The sequence below is a fragment of the Anomaloglossus baeobatrachus genome, chromosome 8, assembly GCF_048569485.1.
Source record: "Anomaloglossus baeobatrachus isolate aAnoBae1 chromosome 8, aAnoBae1.hap1, whole genome shotgun sequence".
In the NCBI taxonomy this organism is placed as follows: domain Eukaryota; kingdom Metazoa; phylum Chordata; class Amphibia; order Anura; family Aromobatidae; genus Anomaloglossus; species Anomaloglossus baeobatrachus.
This window is the reverse complement of record NC_134360.1, coordinates 38,754,089-38,771,983: the sequence shown is the minus strand read 5'-3', so window position 1 is coordinate 38,771,983 and position 17,895 is coordinate 38,754,089. Positions and strand designations below refer to the sequence as shown.

At 47.9% G+C, this 17,895-nt stretch overlaps 1 protein-coding gene across 1 annotated transcript in view; it reads left to right on the top strand.

Annotated features, from left to right (window-relative positions):
- LOC142249683 (solute carrier family 26 member 6-like) overlaps window positions 1-17,895 on the top strand; it is a 52,521-nt gene that overhangs the window by 16,951 nt on the left and 17,675 nt on the right. Inside the window, exons 4-11 of the mRNA XM_075321487.1 lie at window positions 4,889-4,999; window positions 5,334-5,503; window positions 6,268-6,432; window positions 13,086-13,238; window positions 14,836-14,918; window positions 15,472-15,619; window positions 15,860-15,973; window positions 17,364-17,441. Coding sequence (XP_075177602.1) covers window positions 4,889-4,999; window positions 5,334-5,503; window positions 6,268-6,432; window positions 13,086-13,238; window positions 14,836-14,918; window positions 15,472-15,619; window positions 15,860-15,973; window positions 17,364-17,441 — 1,022 coding nt within the window. The remainder of the gene's footprint in view (window positions 1-4,888; window positions 5,000-5,333; window positions 5,504-6,267; window positions 6,433-13,085; window positions 13,239-14,835; window positions 14,919-15,471; window positions 15,620-15,859; window positions 15,974-17,363; window positions 17,442-17,895) is intronic.

Genomic DNA, 17,895 nt, shown 5'->3' with positions numbered 1-17,895 from the left:
CACTTGCACAGCCGGGACCTCCGCTGGACGTGACCCAGGGTGTACCACCTGTGAATGCTGTCCAAGTGACAGGAACTGAGTTTACAGCTTTTGCTGACAGAATGTCTCTCACTATGTCACAAATTCTTGACACATTGCGGGCTAGGCCTGTACTTCAGGCCACGGACACTGTGCAATCATTGCCCCCTGGTCCCCCTCAGCTGAATTCCTTCCAAGCTCCGGGACGGGCACATACACCTCAGGGTGAAGACTCTGACTCGGACGATGGTCCCAGGCAACCTAAGCGGGCTCGCTATGAGAGGCCTTCACATTCATCTCAATGGTCAGGATCCCAGCGAGATGAATCTATGGGTGATGAGGCGGACGTAACTGATCAGGATTCTGATCCTGGGACCGCTCTCAATCTAGATACACCAGATGGTGATGCCATAGTTAATGATCTTATAGCATCCATCAATAAGATGTTAAATATTTCTCCACCAGCTCCTCTGGTAGAGGAGTCAGCTTCGCAGCACGAGAGAATCCATTTCAGATATCCCAAGCGTACATTAAGCACTTTTCTGGACCACGCTGACTTTAGAGACGCAATCCAGAAACCCCACGCTTATCCGGAAAGGCGTTTTTCTAAACGGCTTAAAGATACACGCTATCCTTTTCCCCCTGAGGTGGTCAAGGGTTGGACCCAGTGTCCAAAAGTGGATCCTCCAATTTCCAGGCTTGCAGCTAGATCCTTGGTTGCAGTTGAAGATGGAGCGGCACTTAAAGATGCCACTGACAGGCAGATGGAGCTCTGGCTGAAATCCATCTATGAAGCTATTGGAGCGTCGTTAGCGCCATCTTTTGCTGCCGTATGGGCACTCCAAGCTATCTCAGCCGGGCTTGTGCAAGTCGACTCAGTCACACGTGCATTTGCCCCGCAGGTAGCACCATTGACCTCGCAAATGGCGGCATTCGCGTCGTACGCGATTAATGCTGTTCTTGACGCTACAAGCCGTACGGCAGTGGCGTCAGCCAACTCCGTTGTTTTGCGTAGGGCCCTGTGGTTGAGACATTGGAAGGCAGATTCTCATTCCAAGAAGTGCTTAACCAATTTGCCTTTTTCTCGTGACCGATTGTTTGGAGAGCGTTTGGATGAAATCATCAAACACTCCAAGGGTAAGGACTCATCCTTACCGCAACACAGACAAAACAAACCCCAACAGAGGAGGGGTCAGTCTGGTTATCGGTCCTTTCGAGGACCGGGCAGGTCCCAATTTTCCTCGTCAAAAAAGACTCAAAAAGATCAGAGACGCTCAGATTCTTGGAGGTCTCAGTCACGCCCAAAAAAGACAGCCGGAGGAACCGTTGCCAAGACGGCGTCCTCATGACTTGCAGTCTCCGATTCCCACACCCTCGGTCGGTGGGAGGCTTTCCCACTTTGGCGACATTTGGCTGTCACGCGTCAAAGACCGTTGGGTGAGGGATATTCTGTCTCACGGGTACAGGATAGAGTTCAGTTCTCGTCCGCCAACTCGTTTCTTCAGAACTTCTCCACCACCAGACCGAGCCGATGCTCTGTTGCAGGCGGTGGCCGCTCTAAAGGCGGAAGGAGTGGTGACCTCCGTCCCTCTTCAGGAACAAGGTCACGGTTTTTACTCCAATCTGTTTGTGGTCCCAAAAAAGGACGGATCGTATCGACCCGTCCTGGATCTAAAGTTGCTCAACAGACACGTAAAAGTCAGGAGGTTCCGGATGGAATCCCTACGCTCCGTCATAGCCTCAATGTCTCAAGGAGATTTTCTAGCATCAATAGACATCAAAGATGCGTATCTCCACGTGCCGATTGCGCCAGAGCATCAGCGTTTCCTACGCTTCGTCATACACGACGAACACCTGCAGTTCGTAGCGTTACCTTTCGGTCTGGCAACAGCCCCCCGGGTCTTCACCAAGGTCATGGCAGCAGTAGTAGCTGTCCTGCACTCGCAAGGTCACTCGGTCATCCCGTATCTAGACGACCTGCTTATAAAGGCACCCTCTCAAGAGGCATGCCAACACAGTCTGAAAGTGGCACTAGACACTCTCCAGAGTTTCGGGTGGATTATCAACTTTCCAAAGTCTCATCTAACCCCGACCCAATCACTGACTTATCTTGGCATGGAGTTTCATACTCTCTCAGCGATAGTGAAGCTTCCACTGGACAAGCAGTGTTCGCTGCGGATAGGAGTGCAATCTCTCCTTCAGAGCCAGTCACACTCACTGAGGCGCCTCATGCATTTCCTAGGAAAGATGGTAGCAGCAATGGAGGCGGTACCGTTCGCGCAGTTTCATCTGCGCCCTCTACAATGGGACATTCTACGCCAATGGGATGGGAAGTCGACGTCCCTCGACAGGACTGTCTCCCTCTCTCAGACTGCCAAGGACTCTCTGCATTGGTGGCTTCTCCCCACCTCATTGTCACAGGGAAAGTCGTTCCTACCCCCATCCTGGGCAGTGGTCACGACGGATGCGAGCCTATCAGGGTGGGGAGCGGTGTTTCTCCACCACAGGGCTCAGGGGACGTGGACTCAGGAAGAGTCCACCCTGCAGATCAATGTTCTGGAAATCAGAGCAGTCTATCTTGCTCTGCGAGCCTTCCAACAATGGCTGGAAGGCAAGCAGATTCGGATTCAGTCGGACAATTCCACGGCGGTGGCGTACATCAACCACCAAGGGGGAACACGCAGTCGCCAAGCCTTTCAAGAAGTCCGGCGGATTTTGACGTGGGTGGAAAGCAAAGCGTCCACCATATCCGCAGTTCACATCCCAGGCGTGGAAAACTGGGAAGCAGACTTTCTCAGTCGCCAGGGCATGGACGCAGGGGAATGGTCCCTTCACCCGGACGTGTTTCAGCAGATCTGTTGCCGCTGGGGGACGCCGGACGTCGATCTGATGGCGTCACGGCACAACAACAAGGTCCCAGTTTTCATGGCACGGTCTCACGATCACCGAGCGCTGGCGGCAGACGCCTTGGTTCAGGATTGGTCGCAATTCCGACTACCCTATGTGTTCCCACCTCTAGCATTGTTGCCCAGAGTTCTCCGGAAAATCAGGTCCGACTGCCATCGAGCCATTCTCGTCGCTCCAGACTGGCCAAGAAGGTCGTGGTACCCGGATCTGTGGCATCTCACGGTAGGCCAACCATGGGCACTACCAGACCGTCCAGATTTGCTGTCTCAAGGGCCGTTTTTCCATCTGAATTCTGCGGCCCTGAACCTGACTGTGTGGCCATTGAGTCCTGGATCCTAGCGGCCTCAGGTTTATCTCATGAAGTAGTTGCCACAATGAGACAGGCTAGAAAACCATCCTCAGCTAAGATCTATCACAGGACGTGGAAGATCTTCTTAGCTTGGTGCTCGGCTCAGAGGGTTTCTCCCTGGCCATTTGCATTGCCAATTTTTCTTTCCTTCCTGCAGTCTGGGTTGGAAAAAGGTTTGTCGCTTAGCTCTCTTAAGGGTCAAGTCTCCGCACTATCCGTATTCTTTCAGAAGCGCTTGGCACGGCTTTCTAAAGTACGCACGTTTCTCCAAGGAGTTTGTCATATCGTTCCTCCTTACAGACGGCCATTGGAACCCTGGGATCTAAACAAGGTTCTCATTGCTCTCCAGAAGCCGCCTTTCGAGCCTTTGAAAGAGGTTTCCCTTTCTCGGCTTTCACAAAAAGTGGTTTTTCTTGTGGCGGTCACGTCTCTTCGTAGAGTGTCCGAGCTAGCGGCGTTATCTTGCAAATCTCCCTTCCTGGTGTTTCACCAAGACAAGGTAGTACTGCGTCCAATTCCAGAGTTTTCTCCCAAGGTGGTTTCTTCCTTTCATCTCAATCAGGATATCACTTTGCCATCTTTGTGTCCGCATCCAGTTCACCAATTTGAAAAAGGTTTACATCTGTTGGACCTGGTGAGAGCACTCAGGATTTACATTTCTCGCACGGCGCCTATGCGCCGTTCTGATGCGCTCTTTGTCCTAGTCGCTGGTCAGCATAAGGGATCGCAAGCTTCCAAATCCACCCTGGCGCGGTGGATCAAGGAACCAATTCTTCACACATACCGTTCTGCTGGGCTTCCGATTCCATCTGGACTGAAGGCCCATTCTACCAGAGCCGTGGGTGCGTCCTGGGCATTGCGGCATCAGGCTACGGCTCAGCAGGTGTGCCAGGCGGCTACCTGGTCGAGTCTGCACACGTTTACCAAACACTATCAAGTGCATACCTACGCTTCGGCAGATGCCAGCCTAGGTAGACAGGTCCTTCAGGCGGCGGTGGCCCACCTGTAGGAAAGGGCTGCCTGACAGCCCGTTCATGTGGTATCTTTTTACCCACCCAGGGACTGCTTTTGGACGTCCCAATTGTCTGGGTCTCCCAATTAGGAGCGAAAAAGAAGAAGGGAATTTTGTTTACTTACCGTAAATTCCTTTTCTTCTAGCTCCAATTGGGAGACCCAGCACCCGCCCTATTGTTCTTAGGGTTTCGTTTTTCGGGTGCACATGTTGTTCATGTTGTTTCTTAAGTTCTCCGATCTTGTTATCGGATTGAATTTGTTTTTGAAACTGTTATTGGCTTTCCTCCTTCTTGCTTTGGTACTAAAACTGAGGAATCCGTACTCCTACGGGAGGGTGTATAGCCAGAAGGGGAGGGGCCTTACACTTTTAAGTGTAGTACTTTGTGCGGCCTCCGGAGGCAGTAGCTATACACCCAATTGTCTGGGTCTCCCAATTGGAGCTAGAAGAAAAGGAATTTACGGTAAGTAAACAAAATTCCCTTCTTTAGTATTTAGTCTATGGCCCCAGCTTCACGTTTTCTAGGGGCCTTAGGAAACTGGAGAAAACTATAGATTATTTCTGCTGTTCTTCCTGCTAACTTTGTCATTTTATCCCTGTAGGTCTGGCGTATGCTCTTTTGTCCGGCGTCCCCCCAGTTTTAGGCTTATATTCATCATTTTATCCTGTAATCCTATACACTATCTTTGGCACATCGCGGCACATTTCTCCAGGTAAATCTATGTGTAATAAACAGTGTGTGTACAAATCTCAGAGAACAAAGTGGAAATACAATCTACTTTCTCCCCGTCCTCCAGCCATTGCTCGGTTTATCAATGGTCCATAAATGGAATATTTTGGGCATGTTCAATTATGTGGGGGGATATGTCATTGGTTCAGGAAGGCGTAAAATTCTAGACATTGAAAGAGAAACCGAGTAGATATATCGCCAAACGCACTCTGGAGGGCACGCCGACCCAGTGTAACGATAAGATAAATAAATTAGTATAATAAAATCTATGATCCAACACATTAAACGCTTCTTTCTTTTTTTTTTTTTCACATTAGGCACTTTTGCTGTTATCTCCGTGATGGTAGGAAGTGTCACAGAGTCATTGGCGCCATCAGATGACTTTATGATACCAGTGAATGAATCATTGGTTCTTGACACCGTTGCCAGAGATGCTGCCAGGATTCAGGTGGCAACAGCCTTAACATTATTGGTTGGTATTTTTCAGGTAAGGTTTTTATATCTCTTCTTCATTATTCTAGAGAGTATAGATTAAAAAATATAAATAAAACCAGTATTGCTTGGAAACCCACTAACCTGCTGAAAATGAAAGATTTTATGTATTTATTAGGTCTCGCTATTAAGTCGTTTGAGTGCATAATGGTGTCTGGTCATCAGAACCACAAAATTATATAGTTCTAGACTTTCTGACATCTGTCCTCATTGCCTTGAGAATGAAATCTAAATATTGTGAAACTGGAACAAAGTGTATATGATTCCGGATATAATAAAAGATCAGTTTGCTGAAATTATAACTGCTATCATTCTTCCCATACTGTATGTACAAGAATATAACTACTATAACGCTGCCCTCTATGTGCAAGAATATAACTACTATAATACTGCCCCCTATTTACAAGAATATAACTACTATAATGCTGCCCCCTATGTACAAGAATATAACTACTATAATACTGCCCCCTATGTACAAGAATATAACTACTATAATACTACCCCTATGTACAAGCATATAACTACTATAATACTGCCACTATGTATAAGAATATAACTACTATAATACTGGTCCTATGTACAAGAATATAACTACTATAATACTGCCCCCTATATACAAGAATATAACTACTATAATACTGCCACTATGTACAAGAATATAACTACTATAATACTGCCACTATGTACAAGAATATAACTACTATAATGCTTCCCCCTATGTACAAGAATATATTCTAGCAATATATCTTATATTTACAGATCTTGTTGGGACTGGTACAGTTTGGTTTTGTAGTAACCTACCTCTCTGAGCCCCTGGTTCGAGGCTACACCACCGCAGCTGCCCTGCACGTGACCGTGTCTCAGCTGAAAAGCATCCTAGGTGTGGAGATAAGTCAGCGGAGCCACCCTTTGTCTCTGATTTATGTAAGAATACATAGGATAAATCATGCAACATTTTTAAAAGAAATGTAAGGCGGGTCCCCATAAGTTGCTTCTTCTTCATTATTCAATCTCCTTTGGAAAAATGACAGCTGGAATTTAGTTTTTGTTTTTTTTTTACAAATTGATCAAATTTTGAGACAGAAAACGTATTTTCTTTTTCGCTCCTAATTGGGAGACCCAGACAGTGGGTGTATAGCTACTGCCTCTGGAGGCCGCACAAAGAACTACACTTAAAAGTGTAAGGCCCCTCCCCTTCTGGCTATACACCCTCCCGTAGGAGTACGGATTCCTCAGTTTTAGCTTTGTGCGCAGGAGGTCAGACACGCACGCATAGCTCCATTGTTTTTAGTCAGCAGCAGCTGCTGACTATGTCGGATGGAAGAAAAGAGGGCCCATACAGGGCTCCCAGCATGCTCCCTTCTCACCCCACTGTATGTCGGAGGTGTTTGTAAGGTTGAGGTACCCATTGCGGGTACGGCGGCAGGAGCCCACATGCTGATTCCTTCCCCATCCCTTTTTACAGGGCTCTGGGTGAAGTGGGATTTACTGGTCTCCAGGCACTGAGACCGTGCTCCATCTACAGCCCCTGGAGAAGATGCTGGATGGAGCGGAGTACATCAGGGACATGGCCCTGCTTCCTCAAGGTACTCTGTATCCCCGTGCATTTGGCGCTCACACCGCAGCATGCTGGGTGTTGTAGTGCGCCGGGGGACATCAGCGCTACGGCGCTTGTGCCATGGCCTCATTCAGCTTCGCTGAAGCAGGCACACTTCTAGGAATCGGGACTGCGGCGCGGCTGGCACTTGTGGTGCGCCGGGGACTTCAGCGCGGCCCGCGCTTTTACGGCGGCCGCGCTGATAACTCGAGTCCCCGGCTTTTGCGGCCTGCTTCCGTTCGTTCCCGCCCCCAGACCTGCCAGTCAGGAGAGGGGCGGGACGCTGGCCACTTCTGGGAACGGTCACGCCGGCCGCTGGGACTGCGGCGCGGCTGGCACTTGTGGTGCGCCGGGGACTTCAGCGCGGCCCGCGCTTTTACGGCGGCCGCGCTGATAACTCGAGTCCCCGGCTTTTGCGGCCTGCTTCCGTTCGTTCCCGCCCCCAGACCTGCCAGTCAGGAGAGGGGCGGGACGCTGGCCACTTCTGGGAACGGTCACGCCGGCCGCTGGGACTGCGGCGCGGCTGGCACTTGTGGTGCGCCGGGGACTTCAGCGCGGCCCGCGCTTTTACGGCGGCCGCGCTGATAACTCGAGTCCCCGGCTTTTGCGGCCTGCTTCCGTTCGTTCCCGCCCCCAGACCTGCCAGTCAGGAGAGGGGCGGGACGCTGGTCAGTGCATCAGCGCTGAGGGCTGGAGTCGTTTTTACATACTCCAGCCCTCACAATAGGCACAGAGGGGACACTGTTTCCCGCACTTTTGTTTCGGAACTCCCACGGACCGCCCCTCTCCACAGACGCCGGCAGCCATTCCTGCTGACACGCTGAGCTGCAGAGGGGAGCCGGGGAGACCCAGACAAGGAATTCTGCGCCTCTTACCCGCTATTCAGCGGGCGGTAAGCAGCCCTCAGGGCTCACCCCCTCTTGTGCCAGTAGTATTCTTAGTATTTTGTTTCTACAAATACTTTGTATTGCATAGCGCTGGTCGCCCTTTGGCTATAGACTCTCTCACATTGCAGAGAGCCAGCAGCATGTCGTCCGTAAAACGCAAGGGTGCCAAGGCACAGACATTATATGCTTCCTGCACCGCATGTGGGACTTTTCTACCGGCAGGCTCCACGGACCCCCATTGTGTGCAGTGCTCGGCCCCTGCGGCGCTTGCACAGTCGGGACCTCTGCTGGACGTGACCCAGGGTGTACCACCTGTGAATGCTGTCCAGGTGACAGGAACTGAGTTTGCAGCTTTTGCTGACAGAATGTCTCTCACTATGTCACAAATTCTTGACACATTGCGAGCTAGGCCTGTACTTCAGGCCACGGACACTGTGCAATCATTGCCCCCTGGTCCCCCTCAGCTCCAAGCTCCGGGACGGGCATCTACACCTCAGGGTGAAGACTCTGACTCGGACGATGGCCCCGGGCAGCCTAAGCGGGCTCGCTATGACGGGCCTTCACATTCATCTCAATGGTCAGGATCCCAGCGAGATGAATCTATGGGTGATGAGGCGGACGTAACTGATCAGGATTCTGATCCTGGGACCGCTCTCAATCTAGATACACCAGATGGTGACGCCATAGTTAATGATCTTATATTTAACATCAATAAGATGTTAAATATTTCCCCACCAGCTCCTCTTGTAGAGGAGTCAGCTTCGCAGCACGAGAGAATCCATTTCAGATACCCTAAGCGTACATTAAGCACTTTTCTGGACCACGCTGACTTTAGAGACGCAATCCAGAAACCCCACGCTTATCCTGAAAGGCGTTTTCCTAAACGGCTTAAAGATACACGCTACCCTTTTCCCCCTGAGGTGGTCAAGGGTTGGACCCAGTGTCCAAAAGTGGATCCTCCAATTTCCAGGCTTGCAGCTAGATCCTTGGTTGCAGTTGAAGATGGAGCGGCACTTAAAGATGCCACTGACAGGCAGATGGAGCTCTGGCTGAAATCCATCTATGAAGCGATTGGAGCGTCATTAGCGCCTTCTTTTGCGGCCGTATGGGCACTCCAAGCTATCTCAGCCGGGCTTGCGCGAGTCGACTCAGTCACACGTGCATTTGCCCCGCAGGTAGCACCATTGACCTCGCAAATGGCGGCATTCGCGTCGTACGCGATTAATGCTGTTCTTGACGCTACAAGCCGCACGGCAGTGGCGTCAGCCAACTCCGTTGTTTTGCGTAGGGCCCTGTGGTTGAGACATTGGAAAGCAGATTCTCATTCCAAGAAGTGCTTAACCAATTTGCCTTTTTCTCGTGACCGATTGTTTGGAGAGCGTTTGGATGAAATCATCAAACACTCCAAGGGTAAGGACTCATCCTTACCGCAACACAGACAAAACAAACCCCAACAGAGGAAGGGTCAGTCTGGTTATCGGTCCTTTCGAGGACCGGGCAGGTCCCAATTCGCCTCGTCAAAAAAGACTCAAAAAGACCAGAGACGCTCAGATTCTTGGAGGTCTCAGTCACGCCCAAAAAGGACAGCCGGAGGAACCGTTGCCAAGACGGCGTCCTCCTGACTTGCGGTCTCCGATTCCCACACCCGCGGTCGGTGGGAGGCTTTCCCACTTTGGCGACATTTGGCTGTCACGCGTCAAAGACCGTTGGGTGAGGGATATTCTGTCTCACGGGTACAGGATAGAGTTCAGTTCTCGTCCGCCAACTCGTTTCTTCAGAACTTCTCCACCACCAGACCGAGCCGATGCTCTGTTGCAGGCGGTGGCCGCTCTAAAGGCGGAAGGAGTGGTGACCTCCGTCCCTCTTCAGGAACAAGGTCACGGTTTTTACTCCAATCTGTTTGTGGTCCCAAAAAAGGACGGATCGTATCGACCCGTCCTGGATCTAAAGTTGCTCAACAGACACGTAAAAGTCAGGAGGTTCCGGATGGAATCCCTACGCTCCGTCATAGCCTCAATGTCTCAAGGAGATTTTCTAGCATCAATAGATATCAAAGATGCGTATCTCCACGTGCCGATTGCACCAGAGCATCAGCGTTTCCTACGCTTCGTCATACACGACGAACACCTACAGTTCGTAGCGTTACCTTTCGGTCTGGCAACAGCCCCCCGGGTCTTCACCAAAGTCATGGCAGCAGTAGTAGCTGTTCTGCACTCGCAGGGTCACTCGGTCATCCCGTATCTAGACGACCTGCTTATATAGGCACCCTCTCAAGAGGCATGCCAACACAGTCTGAAGGTGGCACTAGACACTCTCCAGAGTTTCGGGTGGATTATCAACTTTCCAAAGTCTCATCTAACCCCGACCCAATCTCTGACTTATCTTGGCATGGAGTTTCATACTCTCTCAGCGATAGTGAGGCTTCCACTGAACAAGCAGTGCTCGCTACGGACTGGAGTGCAATCTCTCCTTCAGAGCCAGTCGCACTCACTGAGGCGCCTCATGCATTTCCTAGGAAAGATGGTAGCAGCAATGGAGGCAGTCCCGTTCGCGCAGTTTCATCTGCGCCCTCTACAATGGGACATTCTACGCCAATGGGATGGGAAATCGACGTCCCTCGACAGGACTGTCTCCCTCTCTCAGACTGCCAAGGACTCTCTGCGTTGGTGGCTTCTCCCCACCTCATTGTCACAGGGAAAGTCGTTCCTTCCCCCGTCCTGGGCAGTGGTCACGACGGATGCGAGCCTATCAGGGTGGGGAGCGGTGTTTCTCCACCACAGGGCTCAGGGGACGTGGACTCAGGAAGAGTCCACCCTGCAGATCAATGTTCTGGAAATCAGAGCAATCTATCTTGCCCTGCGAGCCTTCCAACAATGGCTGGAAGGCAAGCAGATTCGGATTCAGTCGGACAATTCCACGGCGGTGGCGTACATCAACCACCAAGGGGGAACACGCAGTCGCCAAGCTTTTCAAGAAGTCCAGCGGATTTTGACGTGGGTGGAAAGCAGAGCGTCCACCATATCCGCAGTTCACATCCCAGGCGTGGAAAACTGGGAAGCAGACTTTCTCAGTCGCCAGGGCATGGACGCAGGAGAATGGTCCCTTCACCCGGACGTGTTTCAGCAGATCTGTTGCCGCTGGGGGACGCCGGACGTCGATCTGATGGCGTCACGGCACAACAACAAGGTCCCAGTTTTCATGGCACGGTCTCACGATCACCGAGCGCTGGCGGCAGACGCCTTGGTTCAGGATTGGTCGCAATTCCGACTCCCCTATGTGTTCCCACCTCTAGCATTGTTACCCAGAGTTCTCCGGAAAATCAAGTCCGACTGCCATCGAGCCATACTCGTCGCTCCAGATTGGCCAAGAAGGTCGTGGTACCCGGATCTGTGGCATCTCACGGTAGGCCAACCGTGGACACTACCAAACCGTCCAGATTTGCTGTCTCAAGGGCCGTTTTTCCATCTGAATTCTGCGGCCCTGAACCTGACTGTGTGGCCATTGAGTCCTGGATCCTAGCGGCCTCAGGTTTATCTCATGAAGTTGTTGCCACAATGAGACAGGCTAGAAAACCATCCTCAGCTAAGATCTATCACAGGACGTGGAAGATATTCTTAGCGTGGTGCTTGGCTCAAGGGTTTTCTCCCTGGCCATTTGCATTGCCAATTTTTCTTTCCTTCCTGCAGTCTGGGTTGGAAAAAGGTTTGTCGCTTAGCTCGCTTAAGGGTCAAGTCTCCGCGCTATCCGTATTCTTTCAGAAGCGCTTGGCACGGCTTTCTAAAGTACGCACGTTTCTCCAAGGAGTTTGTCATATCGTTCCTCCTTACAGACGGCCATTGGAACCCTGGGATCTGAACAAGGTTCTCATTGCTCTCCAGAAGCCGCCTTTCGAGCCTTTGAAAGAGGTTCCCCTTTCTCGGCTTTCACAAAAGGTAGTTTTTCTTGTGGCGGTCACGTCTCTTCGAAGAGTGTCCGAGCTAGCGGCGTTATCTTGCAAATCTCCCTTCCTGGTGTTTCACCAAGACAAGGTAGTACTGCGTCCAATTCCAGAGTTTTCTCCCAAGGTGGTTTCTTCCTTTCATCTCAATCAGGATATCACTTTGCCATCTTTGTGTCCGCATCCAGTTCACCAATTTGAAAAGGGTTTACATCTGTTGGACCTGGTGAGAGCACTCAGGATTTACATTTCTCGCACGGCGTCTCTACGCCGTTCTGATGCGCTCTTTGTCCTAGTCGCTGGTCAGCATAAGGGATCGCAAGCTTCCAAATCCACCCTGGCGCGGTGGATCAAGGAACCAATTCTTCACACATACCGTTCTGCTGGGCTTCCGATTCCATCTGGACTGAAGGCCCATTCTACCAGAGCCGTGGGTGCGTCCTGGGCATTGCGGCATCAGGCTACGGCTCAGCAAGTGTGCCAGGCGGCTACCTGGTCGAGTCTGCACACGTTTACCAAACACTATCAAGTGCATACCTACGCTTCGGCAGATGCCAGCCTAGGTAGACAGGTCCTTCAGGCGGCGGTGGCCCACCTGTAGGAAGAGGCTGTCTGACAGCCCGTTCATGTGGTATCTTTTTACCCACCCAGGGACTGCTTTTGGACGTCCCACTGTCTGGGTCTCCCAATTAGGAGCGAAAAAGAAGAAGGGAATTTTGTTTACTTACCGTAAATTCCTTTTCTTCTAGCTCCAATTGGGAGACCCAGCACCCGCCCTATTTGTTCTTAGGGTTTCGTTTTTCGGGTGCACATGTTGTTCATGTTGTTTCTTAAGTTCTCCGATCTTGTTATCGGATTGAATTTGTTTTTGAAACTGTTATTGGCTTTCCTCCTTCTTGCTTTGGTACTAAAACTGAGGAATCCGTACTCCTACGGGAGGGTGTATAGCCAGAAGGGGAGGGGCCTTACACTTTTAAGTGTAGTTCTTTGTGCGGCCTCCAGAGGCAGTAGCTATACACCCACTGTCTGGGTCTCCCAATTGGAGCTAGAAGAAAAGGAATTTACGGTAAGTAAACAAAATTCCCTTCTTTAGAATTTACCAGTTTATTTTAACAGTGTATTTTGTTAAGACTAAAATATTTGTTTCTTTTCCTAGACCATTGTGAGTCTCTGTGCCAAAATCCCACAAACCAACGTGGCATCCCTCCTCACTGGAGTCATTGCCATTATCTTCATGTTGGCAGTGAAATTTCTGAGTGAGAAATACGCCTCGAAGATACGGATCCCAATACCTATAGAGCTGATCACGGTGAGTTTCTATCTGTCTTCTTATCTAATATCTATCCATATGTCTAACTACCCAGATTCTTCATACTTACTAACAGTCCTAATTTTGCTAGAACATTCCTGCAATCTTGGCTGCAAAGGGGCTTTGTTAACCCATGCCCAAGAGTATTCACTTTAGCCTCGGGTATAGCATCGGGTGTGATATGCTAATGACACCCTGCTGCGAGTATAAGACAAGCGTCAAAAACTATGCTCCGATTCTCTTGCATGTGAGAATCTGATCACAGATGGGGAGAAGAGGAAGAAATTGATTTCACCGTGTTCTCTCTCTCTCTCTCTGCATATATCTGACTGCACTCGGATGTCATCCAAGTGCAGTCCAATGTTTCACATGTACCCATAGTCTTGTATGAGTGTGAGTAAAACTGAACACCTTGTATCAGAGATTGCAGCTGATTGCTGGGATTCCCAACTGGAGGTACATGTAATCAACTTCTTAGTGGGTCCCTTTTAAACAAAAATGTTTATTTACATACTGATACATCGCCTATTTCTACAAGCAGAGGGTCTAATATTAAATGCTTGTGGTCTCCATGATTAGAGGTGAGTGGATCCGTTGACGTTTGAGTTCAGCCGGACTTTAGAAAAAGCTCAGTTAAGGGCCCGGACCTGACCTGAAATTGATCCTGGAACCCGAACCCCATTGGAAGTCACTGATTGGGAAGTTGGACTCTCTACCGGCATAACCAGAGCATTTACGGGAGAGGGCGAGTTTTTGGGGTCTTTTTTTTTTTTTTTTTTTTTTTTTTTTTTTTTTAATTGGTGTGTACTACATCTGAAAACGTTGTTTTTACCCCAGTGAGAGTCATTTTAGAGACTGCAAGCGGCTCCTACTGGTCTGAGCACTGGGCACACCGATGCTTGGTCAAGTAGTCAGCATACGTAAAGCACCAGATCTCGGACACTGGTTGTCTGCAAAGTCCGTGTTCAGTATTAATTACAAACTTTAGGCTATGTGCGCACTAGAAATGTGAATTTTCTCAAGAAAATTTCTTGAGAAACTTCTGGGAGTGAAAGATTTCCGGACCTCCGGAAAAAATCCGCACCAAATCCGCATGCGGATTTGCCGCGGATTAGCCGCGGAATAGCCGCGAATTTGCCGCAATTTTCCCGCGGGTGGTTCCCTGCGGATTTTGCAGGCTGTACTGCCGAAATCCGCAGGGTACCTGCGGAAAAGAATTGACATGCTCATTTTCTCAAAAAATTTTCTCGAGAAATTCTTCTCAAGGAAATTTCTTGATAAAAATCCGCACAGTGCGCACAGCTATTTTTTTTTTTTTCTCATAGAATTTGCTGGGAAATGTCTGCACAAAGATTGCAGACATTTCCCAAGAAATTTCCGCGGCAAATCCACGGGTAAATCCGCGGGTAAAACGCACTAGTGCGCACAGAGCCTTACAGTTTGGGTTCGCTCCTCTCTACTCATGACCCTTTTTTAATTCTATTCGGTATATGCAGGAGGTTCCTCTATAAGTAGCTCCCATAGGGTTACACACTAATATCTTTCCTCCTATCACTAGTGGATATATGCTCTTCCTGATACTTGTCTCTATTTTCAGCTAATTGTTGCCACTGGTATATCATATGGCGTAAATCTGAACAAATTGTATGAAGTGAATATTGTCGGAGACATCCCAACTGGGTAAGGACAGATGGCTGCTTTCTTCCAAAAAACAGCACCACCCCTGTGTTAGGATTATGTTTGTCATTGGAGCTCAGCCTCCTTCACATTAGTGGAGCTGTGCATCAATACCAGTCATAACCCAATGAGAGACTACTGATCAGTGTATTCAGTTTACTTACCAAAGAGGCAGGGAACATGGCATTGGATTTTTACCAGTTCATGATATTATCATAGCTGTAAGATGCAGCCACCACTAGAGGGAGCTCACTGAGTGCAAAATTATATCCCACCAAGTCATTACCAGCTATATAGAATTTATGCCCTTGGCTCCCCCTAGTGGTGGCTGTATGCATCCAAAGGCTCTCCAGTGCTTTAAAAAAAAAAAGTGGCGCAGTATTGGTCACCAGTATATTTGTAATAGTGGGAACCATTCTACAAGACTCAAAACATTGGAGGGACACCACTCTATGTATAGCCAAAAATACTATCAGAAGAGATGTTGATGACCACTTAAGAAGGCTACATCCTATTGTTTCTTATCAGACATATTTTTTTTTCTCCCTGCTTACAGGCTAAAAGCTCCTAGTGTACCAAGAATTGACCTTCTTGCCAGCGTAGTTGGCAATGCCTTTGCTATAGCCGTGGTTGTCTATGCTTTTACTGTTTCTTTGGTTAAGATGTTTGCAGTTAAACATGGCTACAACGTGGACAGTAACCAGGTGAGATCTTCTATAACAGAGTGCTTCTGCTAAAGAGAGAGGAATAACTGCACCTTGCAGCAGCCACTAGGGGGAGCTCTCCGCATACAGTGAAGTTGTATCATGCATGCAACTTAACTTTTGAGATAGTGATTGGCCCTCTTTAAATCTGAAAATTACAATACAATCCATCTGAATAAGTAGATTGAGATCTAACATACACTAGTGATCACAGCTGCATGTTTTATGTTTGTATTGCAGGAGCTCATCGCTCTGGGGATAAGTAATGCTTTTGGAAGCTTTTTCCAGTGTTTTACTATTGGCACAGCCATGTCGCGGAGCCTGGTGCAGGAGAGCACGGGAGGAAACAGTCAGGTGCGACTTTTAGATTAATGCAATATTTAGGTGATTATTTTCTAGTTCAAATGTGCAGTATTATAGTAGTCATATTCTTATACATAAGGGGCAGTATTATAGTAGTTATATTCTTCTCCATAGGAGGTAGTAGTATAGTAGATATATTCTTGTATATAGGGGGCAGTATTATAGTAGTTATATTCTTGTACATAGGGGGCAGTATTATAGTAGTTATATTCTAGTACATAGGGGGCAGTATTATAGTAGTTATATTCTTGTACATAGCGGCAGTATTATAGTTGTTATATTCTTGTACATACGAGCAGTATTATAGTAGTTATATTCTTGTACATAGGAGGCAGTATTATAGTAGTTATATTCTTATACATAGGGGGCAGTATTATAGTAGTTATATTCTTGTACATAGGGGGCAGTATTATAGTAGTCATATTCTTATACATGGGGACAGTGTTATACAGTAAGTTATATTCTATATAGGGGCAGTATTATAGTAGTTATATTCTTGTACATATGAGCAGTATTATAGTAATTATATTCTTATACATAGGGGCAGTATTATACAGTAGTAGTTATATTCTATATAGGGGCAGTATTATAGTAGTTATATTCTTGTATATAGGAGATGGTAGTATGGTAGATGTACAAAAATATATCGGGGGCAGTATTAGGCTATGTGCCCACGCTGCGGATTTGCCGCGGATTTACCGCGGATTTTCCGAAAATCTGCAGCAGCGGCACTTCCAAGCCATTTCAATGGCATTTTGGAAATGCTGTGTCCATGCTGCGGATTTTTCCGCGGCGGATTTGCCGCGGATTTTGATCCGGAAAAATCTGCAGCATGTCAATTATTCTTGCGGATTTTGGGTATAGAATGGGGGGAAAAAAAAAAATCCGCGGTAAATCCGCGGCAAAAATAAGGTGCGGATTTGCCACGAAAGTCGCGGATTTTCATGCAGAAAAATCCGCAGGTACATTCTACCGTGGACACATAGCCTTATAGTAGTTTCTGTACATAGGCATAGTAGTTATATTCTTTTACATAGGAGCAGTATTATAGTTATATTCTTGTATATAAGGGAAGTAGTATAGTAGTTATATTCTTGTTCATAGGGGGCAGTATTCTAGTAGTTATATTCTTGTATATAGAGGGCAGTATTATAGTAGTTATATTCTTGTTCATAGGGGGCAGTATTATAGTAGTTATATTCTTGTACATATGGCAGTATTATAGTAGCCTGAGAACCCCTTTTAACTGTTTGGGTTTTTTTACTACAAGAATTGACTATGTATAATAAGGCACATAACATACGATGGTATTTATGCCGCTTATGTCATTGCCTTTCTGAATGCGATCACCTATATAACACTATTGCCTCTCTATGGCCAGGTAGCCGGTGCTGTATCTTCCTTGGTTATCCTCATCATCATTCTTAAGGCTGGCGAGCTGTTTGAGTCCCTGCCAAAAGTGAGTTCAGTTTCATCACGGTGAGTTTATGAGTAAGTTATTTTTGCCCTCTGCAGTTGAGCTTTATTTGACCTGTTGGATTAGTTTAACCTGTTCGTGCGAAAGAATAAGGCTTTGGACAATGGCAGCCATTGTGAAGCTATTGTTCCTTAATGGATATTGAGCCATGGTGGTATTGTGTAAATATTACGCCCCATAAAAATTAGAGAAGAATATTATCACGTTACGTTCTGTTATGTAAAAAAATGATGATATAATAAATCTTCAGACCTTGCTATATAAATAACATTGTTCTATTATGCATTTTGTATTTTTTTCCGTCCGTTCGGGATTACATAATAATGTTACATGGAGTTTTAAAAGCCATTGTACGTTAGTTAATAATCACCCGAACGTTCATTTCCGATCATTGGTCAGGGTAAACATGGCATTGGTCAGCTAATTGCATTTTTTA